At 37.7% G+C, this 11252-nt stretch overlaps 1 protein-coding gene across 1 annotated transcript in view; it reads left to right on the top strand.

Moving 5' to 3' along the window:
• Window positions 1–360: 360 nt before the first annotated feature.
• Window positions 361–11252, top strand: part of DLG2 (discs large MAGUK scaffold protein 2) — a 2103489-nt gene continuing 2092597 nt past the window's right edge. Inside the window, exon 1 of the mRNA XM_040489720.1 lies at window positions 361–1487. Within this exon, the coding sequence (XP_040345654.1) occupies window positions 1469–1487 (19 nt within the window). The 5' untranslated portion in view covers window positions 361–1468. The remainder of the gene's footprint in view (window positions 1488–11252) is intronic.

The following is an 11252-nucleotide window of genomic DNA, read 5'->3' as shown; positions in this document are numbered from 1 at the left end:
TCCTCTCCCAGTCTTTAGTTACCTCATATTCCATCTTTTCACCCCATTTGGAAGGGACCAGAGAAAGACCCCCCCCCCCCCACTCCCCAAGAAGACCCCTTTGCCAGCCGGTGTTTCGGGGTGGGGGTGGGGGGCGCTGCGAATAGGCCTGGCGCCCTTTTGTGCACGTTCAGTGCCCAGCAGTATCTCCCAGACCAGCAACCCCCGACCCTCCAGTCTCCATGTCTTAGAGAAGCCAAATTCGAGAGTTATATAATTTCTAGTGCTGCTGTTTTTCCTGCCTGAGGAAACACTTCATCGCGTGGAGGGTGCAGGACATTTCTGTGCACTTCTATATAAGAACGGGGTGTGGGCAGGGGTGGCCAGCGGTAGCAGAGAGATTTCTTGTCTTTTCTGCAAAAGGAAGGTGGGTAGTTTGGAGAAAGATAGAAGGGGTGGATGTGGAAGCCAAGCAGCAGAACTCTCATTTAGGAAATCGCGAACCGTTTGCACAGCTTGTGCTCACATGCCTAATACTACTACATCGTCTCAGAAAACACCTTTGGGGGAAGGTTTGACTTCTCTCGAACAGTCTCAGTGTTTTTCCTCGCCGGATAGGGAGCTGCTTGGATGCGAAGAGATGGCATGATGTGAATGACTCCAGTGTGAAGAAATCTGCTTCGCCAACTCATCCTGCATCAAGTGCCCATTGAGTAGCACTGTCACTTTAATGTCTCCATGCCAAGGGATTGCTTTCCTTCTTTTCAATCCTCTCGGTTAATACATGGGAGGATCAGAATCAGAGGGGCATTAAGGATTAAGCCTGAGGGGCTTGGAGAGCACTGAAGAAAAAAATGAAAGTGACAGCAAGCTGGATCCTGTCTTACTGAGGGGGTGAGATCTGGAACTTCTGGTCCAGTAAATAAAAAGGGGGCCTTTCAGTCTGTGTACTGCCCCAGAAAACTGTTCAAACTCACCCACCTTTTTAGACACCAGAGTCAAAAAGGTTTTTAAAAGTATTTTTTGTTGGGGAGATTAAATTTTTCTCTAAAGAATTGAGAATCTTTATCATCAACCAGTTCATCTGAATTCGATCATGTATTGAGTAATGAGACAGCTGTATAAATTTGGTTTGTGCCTTAATTGAGTTAGTCATTGAATTCCAAAAATGTTGATGCCTGAAGAAGAGTTTTAATAACATTTTCTATGCTTACGATAATTTTCTCAATTTTTTTTAACAGAATAAATATTTTATAAAAATCGAAAAACTCAAGGTTATTTTTTCCTGAACTCTGTGGGCAGTGTCAAAAGTTTAATTGTGGGGAAAAATACATCATTTTTTTCCTTATTGAAAGAGAAGACAGCCTGGATTTCAAAATTGAACAGTGAAGTGGTTTGCAACAGTTACCTGGCTCTTGGCCTCAGTCCAGCTGGATCAAGTTGAGACCTGAAAAGATCTTGAATCCTGTGGCAGTGGACAGACCCAAGAATGCCAGTCAAGAAGAAAGGTGGGCAATGAAGCTTCCTATATAATATATGTTTCTCCCTTTTTTTGGTTCTGGTATTTGCTATTTAAACTGTTTTCCATTTGAGAGTAAAATTTTCCTTAGGCTTTGCGAAATATTTATTGTAATAATGTCTTCTCTGTGGTACATCATTAATATTATTTTGCTAAAGTAAAATGAAGTAGGGCTATAGTATTTAATTACAGACATTTGTGATTTCATAAATCAGGTTGTCTAAATTACCATTCATAATCAGCATAAATTTGATACCACAGATTTGAGCGTTTCTTTAGCCTGTGTTCTTAGCTTGTTAAAGGTTACTTTTGAACAATCTTTAAAAATAAAATTTGCACAGTGGAGCTCTTCCTCATGGATTTAATATTTATCAAGTGAATTACCTAGTTGTGAAAGATAACAGAGTTGTTTATACTGAACAAAATTATGGATTTATCAATCTTCTGATTAAAAATAGATTTCATGCTTGGGTTTCCTGTAGTGTAAATATTCACTTCTGTGATGAAGCACAACTCCAGTAACTGCTGTGCTTTTCCAGAGGGTATGTATCATCTAAGAACACAATTGACAAGTTTACCAAATGAGGCAAACCTCTGACTCCCTGCTCCCTCTCCAGAATTGATCAAGATCCAGTGGTTTCCTAAAGTATAGTTTATTTTAGATTAGGCCAAGGGATTCACTTTAACCTAGATCTACCCCAGGTTAGCTTTGTTCCCAAGGATCCTCATGAAACCAGTTTTTGTTGTTGTTGTTTTGACATAGCGTGGAAGATCAGATCAACTATAAAGAATTTTCTCGAGGTATTTTAAAAATTTATTTATTTTGAGAGAGAGTGGGGGGCAGGGGGCAGAGAAAGAGGAAGAGAGAGAATCCCAAGCAGGCTCCACACTGACAACATGGAGCCCAAAGCTGGGCTTGAACCCATGAAATGTGAGAGATCATAACCTGAGCCGAAACCAAGGGTGGGATGCTTAACCGACTGAGCCACCCAGTGGCCCCACTTGAGAGTTTCCAACCAAAATTTATTCGACACCCTTGGACTCCACTATATCGGGCTAGCATAGATCCAAGTGCTGACCAGTTATGAGTTGCTACACACTGAAAGTAAAGGTCAGGTGAGGTTAAGGCAATCTGGCTCTGCACAATGTCTAATCCTTCTACCTGTGGAGTTGGAAGATGCATTGAGGAAAGTCAATAATCAGTGAGATACTTTAGCCAACTGGTATCTATAGAGATGGACAATGATATATAAAACCTCTGAAACACCTAGAAATGTTCCTCTGTACATTGGATTGAAGACTGGGGTTGTTTTCTTCTTCTTCTCTCCCCCTTAATATCACCAAGAGAAACAAAACTCTCTGAGAGATTTTGGAGCCATACCTGTCCAGATCTGGCACAGTTGGTTTGTCTGGAACAAGAATGGTTTTGGTAATGTAGCCAATAAATGGCATGGCTCTTTGACTTACTTCACTTTGTGTTTTTACTCTCTCTACCACTTGTTCTCTAGACATTGTCCCTTTTGGATTGCCTTATTTTAGACTAATAATTGAATTTAAACACATTGTCTAGGTGTATATGTAGTGGGGGGGAGAAGAGGGGAAGAGAGAAAGGAGAGAGGGAGGGTAGAGTGAAAGGGATAAAAAGGCATCTGGGAATGAGGTGGAAAAAGGTACTTGATGTTCTAGGTATAATTTAACTAAGCAGGTGTCTTTTTTTAAAATGATGTCTTAAAAATATTATTGATGTATAATTGGTACACAGCATTACATTAGTTTCAGATGTGCAACATAGTGTGGCAAGTCTGCACATTATACTTTGCTCACAAGTGTAGCCCCATCGGTCACCATACAACTCCATTATAATACCTTTGACTGTGTTCCCTGTGCTGTATCTTTTATCTTCATGACTTATTCATTCCCTAACTGCAAGCCTGTACTTCCTACTCCCCTTCACCCATTTTGCCCATCCCCCCTACCTGTCTGTCACCCAACCTGGCAACCATCTGTTTGTTCTCTGTGTTTATGGCTCCGTTTCTGTCTTTTGTTTGTTTATTCAATTGTTTTTGGTTTTTAGATTTCAGATATTGGTGAAACCATATAATATTTGCCTTTTTCTTTCTGACTTACTTCACTTAGCATAACACTCTGTAGGTCCATCCATGTTGTCACAAGTGGCAAGATTTTCATTCCAGTGTGTGTGTGTGTGTCTGTGTGTATGTGTGTACCACATCTTCTCCATTCATGTGTTGATGAATACTTGGGTTGCTTCCATACCTGGGCTATTGTAAATATGCTGTAGTAAACTATTTTCAAATTAGCGTTTTGGTTTTTTTGGGTATATATCCAAGAATGAAATTCCTGGATCACATAGTATTTCAATTTTTAATATTTTGAGGAATCTCCATACTGTTTTCCATAGTTGCTGCACCAGTTTGTATTCCCACCAATAGTAAGCAGGTTGATTGTAAGGTTTCTAAGCCCAATAGGCTGAGTTTCTCAAAAGTTCCTACCTTTGATGGAAGTTACAGAAATTACAGATACATAATTGAAAATTATACTTTATGAGAAATAGTTTAATGTTTATTTCCTTCCTTCTTTCTTTTCCTCTTCTTCCTTTTTTCTCTCTCTCCTCTTCCTTCCTTCTTTAATACTGAATTGATGGTAATGGGTCAACTTTTTCTTTTAATTTTAATGTTTTTATTTTTTAAATTTACATCCAAGTTAGTTACCATATAGTGCAACAGTGATTTCAAGAGTAGATTCTTTAATGCCCCTTACCCATTTAGCCCATCCCCCTTCCCACAACCCCTCTAGTAACCATCTGTTTGTTCTCCATATTTAAGAGTCTCTTATATTTTGTCCCCCCTCCCTGTTTATATATTATTTTTGTTTCCTTTCCCTTGTGTTCATCTGTTCTATGTCTTAAAGGCCTCATATGAATGAAGTCATATGATATTTGTCTTTCTCTGACTAATTTTGCTTAGCATAATACCCTCTAATTCCATCCACATGGTTGCAAATGGCAAGATGGCAAGATTTCATTCTTTTTGATTGCTGAGTAATACTCCATTGTATGTGTATGTGTGTGTGTGTGTGTATATATATGTATGTATATATATGGAATGTATATATATGTGTGTATATATATATGTATGTGTATATATATATGTATGTATATATATGGAAAGACCCCAAATGTCCACATCTTCTTTATCCATTCATCCATCGATGGACATTTGGGGTCTTTCCATACTTTGCCTATTGTTGATAGTGCTGCTACAAACATGGGGGTGCATGTGCCCCTTCGAAACAGCATACCTGTATCCTGTGGATAAATGCCTAGTAGTGCAATTGCTGGATCTTAGGGTAGTTCTATTTTTAGTTTTTTGAGGAACCTCCATACTGTTTTTCCAGAGTGGCTGCACCAGTTTGCATTCCCAACAGCAGTGCAAAAGAGATCCTCTTTCTCCGCATCCTTGCCAACATCTGTTGTTGCCTGTGTTGTTAATGTTAGCCATTCTGACAGGTGTGAGGTGGTATCTCATGGTGGTTTTGACTTGTATTTCCCTGATGATGAGTGATGTGGAGCATTTTTTCACGTGTCAGTTGGCCATCTGGATGTCTTCTTTGAAGAAGTGTCTATTCATGTCTTTTGCCCATTTCTTCACTGGATTATTTGTTTTTTGGGTGGGTTTGTTAAGTTCTTCATAGATTTTAATGCTAACTGATATGTAATTTGCAAATATCTTCTCCCATTGTGTTGGTAGCCTTTTAGTTTTGCTGATGTTTCCTTTGCTGTGCAGAAGCTTTTTATTTGGATGCAGTCCCAATAGTTCATTTTTGCTTTTGTTTCCCTTGCCTCTGGAGACTTGTTGAGTAACAAGTTGCTGCGGCCAAAATCAGAGAGGTTTTTCCTGCTTTCTCCTCGAGGATTTTGATGGCTTCCTGTCTTACATTTAGGTGTTTCATACATTTTGAGTTTATTTTTGTGTATGATGTAAGAAATTGGTCCAGGTTCATTCTTCTGCATGTCACTGTCCAGTTTTCCCAGCGCCACTTGCTGAAGAGACTGTGTTTATTCCAGTGGATATTGTTTGCTGCTTTGTCAAAGATTAGTTGGCCATATGTTTGTGGGTCCATTTCTGGGTTCTCTATTATGTTCCATTGATCGGAGTGTCTGTTTTTGTGCCAGGGTCAACTTTTTTAAGGAATCAACAAGTTCTAATTAGCAAGACAAGAATGTATTTGGATTATGCTAAAATCTATGTATTATGTCATTTATGAACTGATCTACTTAGAAAAATACATTATGTTGCTTTAATTTTTTAATTTATGTTTTAAAAGTTTGTTTATTTTGAGAGAGAGAGAGCACTAGTGGCGAGGGGCAGAGAGAGAGAGGGAGACAGAGAATCCCAAGCAGGCTCCACGCTATTAGCATAGAGTCCAACGTGGGGCTTGAACTCACAAACTGTGAGATCATGACCTCCCTGAGCTGAAGTCAAGAATGTCATGCATAACTGATGAACTACCCATGTGCCTCCCATGTCTGTGTTAAAAAAAATTGTCTTATTGGGGTGCCTGGGTGGCTCAGTCGGTTAAGCATCTGACTTCGGCTCGGGTCATGATCTTGCGGTTTGTGACTTGAAGCCCTGTGTTGGGCTCTGTGCTGACAGCTCAGAGCCTGGATCCCACTTCAGATTTTGTGTCTCCCTCTCTCTCTGTTCCTCCCCCACTCACACTCTGTATCACTGTCTCTCTCCCAAAAATAAATAAAGAATAAAAATTTTTTTTAAAAATTGTCTTATTATCCTCTGGGCTTCTTTTAAATTGGTATAAAAGTCTATCTGACAGTTTTCATTTGTATAACATTTTATTTCCTTTAAATTCTTTTTTTACAGCTATTCTCAGTGGTATAATAGAGTGTGTATAAACTTATTTTTACCAGGAACTGGAAGTTAAATACCATCGTATTCATAACTCATATGTTTTGATATTGTTCTTTTGAGAGGAAGCTGAAGAGTGTTGTGTAATTAGAATTCTAAGTAAGACTTGATACATCCATGTATCTCCTGGGCATCCCTGAAATTGAGATTGTTGTTTTCTGAGTTCACAATCTTTCCTTTTGGTTGTCTGTACTTTCTAAAGGTGTCATTTTGTTTTTATTATTTTCTTCCTCTCCCTAGGGAAGGAACCCCTTTAAACTCTTCTGTTCATTCCTTGCTCATTTGAAGTTTTCTTCTTTCATTATGTTTCTTGTACTTTGTGGCTTAATTTCTTTCTCATAGTATCTTAGTAATTTATATTTTCCTTTCATTATTTGGATGTATTCTCTTTCCATTTCTAACTTTTCTCAAGTTGTTAGAATTTTTTTTTTTCAGATTCACTAAAGGGGAAAATGTGTGCCTGAATTGATCGTACTTGAGTGGCTATTTTATTCCTTTTACTAACTTTGTGTTTGAACTTTCATATTTGCCATACCAGTGTTATATCCAGACATTTTTTCCATTTCACAAACTTCATATTTTTTCTTTTTCTCAGTCAGTAAAACTCAAATGAGTTAAGAACTGAATCTTCCTAGAGAGGGATGGGAAAAGATAGTTTTTCTAATTTCTGTAAGTAAAAGTAAAATGATTGTTTACCAAAGATTTTTTTTAGATTTAAAATTCCTCAAAAGGGTCACCTTGACTTTGGTTTTGAGAATTACTGCAAACCATGAAGCCACAGATTCTTGAGGTTGGAAGATACTCATCATTTCAGGAAGCATAAAGAGAGAGAATTCTGGAGAGAGAAGTGTTTGTATTCAACTACTGGTTAAGACTATGTTATGAAGCAAACGTTAGGCATAGTATTAAAGTTATCTGTTAATTGAATTTATTCTACAATTCTTATATATTGGGAAAGTGTGAAAATGATATGCTAATGACTTGATACCTGAAATATTTGAACTGTTAGGTTTTTGGGAAACTGCCCAAGTATTCTCTATATGATAGAATATTTTATCTCTCCTTTAGGCCTATCACTGGTTACTTCTTTGAGTAGAAGAGTCTAGTCAGTAGGAAGATGTACAAAAAATATTAGATTTTTAAAACAAGGAATTAAGGCATTCAATTCATTCATGCCTTTGCCAATCAATCACTCACTCACTCTTTTATAACAGTATATTCACTAAACTATAAGAATCCCCTTATTTATTAATTATATATTCTCATTATATGCTCCTATTAATATTTACTGTGTAACCATTTCAGTGATTATAAAATATTTCTTACTATCAGGCTAAGATGTATAAAAAACTTTTTTAAAACTACGGGGAGAGGACCTCTTCTCCAGCTCAGGAATTTTTATCAGTCAAGGCACGAGGGCTCTGTATCCTCAATTTAGGTTGCTTTGTCAGCAAAGGATCATGAGTTTTACCTACTCTCTTCAGTCCAGTCAGTCACTCTGAATTCCAAGTAGTAAGCTTTCTGCATAGGTTCAATTTTTAGTAAGTTTCTCAAAGCTATTTCAAGAATTAATGGCCAAATCACCTACATTATGAAACCAATCTCCTGACCTGATTTGTTTTAGTATTTTGGAACAAGAGAAACAATGCATAAAAAGTAGAAAATTCTGTAGAAATGAATTCAGTTAAAACTTTCAAAGACAGTGGACAAGTATGGCAAGATTATGTATCCCATTTCTTCTGATGACACCATCTTGTTAGCCACTGAGGCCCTAACTCTGTTAGATAAGATTTTGAAGTTTCTGTAGGGGGCCTATAATCTTAGAGACCTGTGGAATCTTTATCATTGACTCTGTGATAAGACTTGGAATAAATCATTAAGTTCTGTTCAATTTAAAATCCCTTTTGAATAATAGACTATAAATTCTTTTAAAAGCTAAATGTGTATGTATTCAAGACAATAACTTTAGTTTCATTTATTTATTCTGTCACTTATCCACTCACCAAAGATATATTGAGCACCTGCTATGTACCAGGCACTGTGCTAGGTGCATGTTTCCCAGTGGGAAATTATATTCAGTGTCTGCCTTTATGATGATTAAAATTTATTAAGGAGATAGATGTTGAAACAGGCAATTTCAGTGTCATGGAAACCGATGAGGAATACCCAAACTCATCTAGAGAAACCAGGGAACTCTTTCTGGATAGGTGACATTTAGGATGAGACACAAAAGACCAGTAGAGGTTTACCAATGTGGGGGATTATAAGATACTGTTTCAGATCATTATTTATTTTCTTTGCATTGAACTTTTCACCATGAGGTCTCTCCTCCCCCTCCTCCTCCTCCTCCTCCTCCTCCTCCTCCTCCTCCACCTCTTCCTCCTTCTCCTCCTCCTTCTCATCATCAATAGCAATGATACTGTGATAAAAACCTGTACTAGTAGTCAGAAAACCTGGCTTTAAGATCAGATAATCATTGAGATAGACTTTAGTCTATAAATTTAGTTTTGTAAGAAATATCCATTCATTTTCTATAGATCAACTTTATTTTTGACTCTTAGTCACTGAGTGGTGAATACAATTACTCCAATCACTTTTCAGGTTTTTCCTACTTCTCCGGGGTCATGGTAGAGTTCTGCCTGGAATGGTGACATCATCTGGTCCTCGATCATCCCATATGCAATAGCTTACCTCTATGACAAGAGTTGTTGTGTCTAGATAGTTCCTTTCTGGTCTAGCAGTGATTTGCTACTTCCAAGACATAGATTCCCCCACCCCCAACCCCGAATTTCTGTGTTTCTCTTTACCTAGGTGCAATTATGATGCTCTTCCTCACTGGCTTCTTTCTGCCTTCTAGGAAATGCTTTCAGGAAGCAGAGCCTAGATCCCTGCTGCCTTGGAATTAATTCAAAGACCTCTCTTCTTCAGCTGAGAAAATCTTCTTCTAGACTGGAGAGGTGCTAGAAGATGTCTTTCTCTCTCTTTCTGTAACAAAGTCTTAGTTTGAGTGCTTAGGTTTTAGGAAAGCAAAACTGGAAAAACTTAAAAATTGCTTTTTTCTGCCCTGGCACATATCTCCCTTGAGGCAGTAAAATGCAAAACTAGTTATCTGCTTAATGTTTCTTTTCCACATCAAATATGGTAACATATATGAACTTCAATTTTAGAAAGTTAGTGATAGAATCAGGACCAGAGGCTCATCCAGTGTTCTTTTCATTGTATGAGTGTGGTGTTCTTGGAACAAATGAATGACATCATCGCACAGTGGAGAAGAGCCCAGGGATCCAGCCTTTACCATTAGCTGGCTAAATTATCTAAAGAAAATTGACAGAAACAGCTTCAAATTCCTCATCTTAAAACGACTATATTAATTGTACTCACCTCTTAGGATTATTATGATGGCCAAATAAAAATATATAGCCTATGTAAAAATTGTTTTGTCAGGAGGAAAGTGCTACACAAATGCTTTTCATCAGAATACTTTTTTTTCCTTTTGGTTCAAGGAGGAGGAAAATTGTGTTCAGAGTCAGGGTCCTGTTTTGTCAGTGGATGGGTCTAGCTTCCTGGTTAGCTTCGGAGTAAGTCTGCCCAGTTATGGCACGGACACATCTTCTTATAGACAGGAAATGCCATACTGTGCTTCTTTATTGATTATGGCAATATTTCTTATGAGTATTATCTCTTTCATTGATGCCAAAGTAATTTATAAACCTTCCAATATTTACAAAATGATTACAATCTTTAGATCTGCTCTAAATCTGGCCAGACATTTTTTCCATAATTCAAATTCCAAGTTTTATTTCTTTCTTCATTGTCTTTTTCTAGTTTGCTGCAACTGGAATGATGCATATTTCAATATTCAGCTGAAGGTGAAATTTACTATTGTCTTTTCTTTCTATTTATTACTACTTAACCTTGCAATTTCCACATTGGTCTCTTCAACAGTTCTATAGAAAATGTGAAAACGTCTATCTGAAAGGTAGCAATAAAAATTCACCACTTTAGGGGCTCTTGGGTGGCTCAGTCAGTTAAGCATCCGACTTCGACTTTGGCTTGGGTCATGATCTTGCAGTCTGTGAGTTTGAGCCCTGCATCGGGCTCTTGTGCTGACAGCTCAGAGCCTGGAGCCTGCTTTGGATTCTGTGTCTCCTTGCCTCTGCCCCTCCCCCACTCGTGCTCTGTCTCTTTCTCTCTCTCAAAAAATAAATAAACACTAAAAAAAGTTCACTACTTTATATAATATCTTTTGGTTTCCACAGGGGAAATATACTATCAATAGGTGTTTGTTGAATTATATTGAAACAGTTTTTGGGGGGTGGGTGGGTAGGAGGAGTAATTATACTGAGAACAATTACAGAAAGAAGAAACACTATGATTTTTTCCCAGTAAGTTAGGTATCAGTGTGGCATAATATTAAAAGTTGGCTTTGGTGCCAGCCAGATCAGGATTTGAATCCTGGTTTCAGTACTTACTGGTTGTGTAGCCTTGGATAAGTTATTTCATTTCTCTCACTTGACATGTCTTCATTTGAAAAATATGTATATTAGTATTTCTTAGGATTCTTGTGAATATTGAAAAGGTGATCTATGCAGAATGCTTAGCATTGCTCAACAAAAACTAGAATCTTAGTAATAAAATGACACCTTTGTTGTATTGCCTTGAATTGTAAATTGTATTTTATTTTTTAAAGTTTATTTATTTATTTATTTTAAGAGACAGAGAGAGAACATGCATGGGTCTGTGCATGAGTGGGGATGGGGTAGAGAGAGAGGGAGAGAGAATCCAAAGCCTGTGCAGAGCCCGATGCTGGG

Source organism: Herpailurus yagouaroundi, unplaced genomic scaffold (assembly GCF_014898765.1).
Source record: "Herpailurus yagouaroundi ecotype Mexico unplaced genomic scaffold, PumYag 180, whole genome shotgun sequence".
Lineage (NCBI taxonomy): Eukaryota > Metazoa > Chordata > Mammalia > Carnivora > Felidae > Herpailurus > Herpailurus yagouaroundi.
The sequence above is the reverse complement of the archived record's forward strand: the minus strand, read 5'-3'. Positions and strand labels throughout refer to the sequence as shown.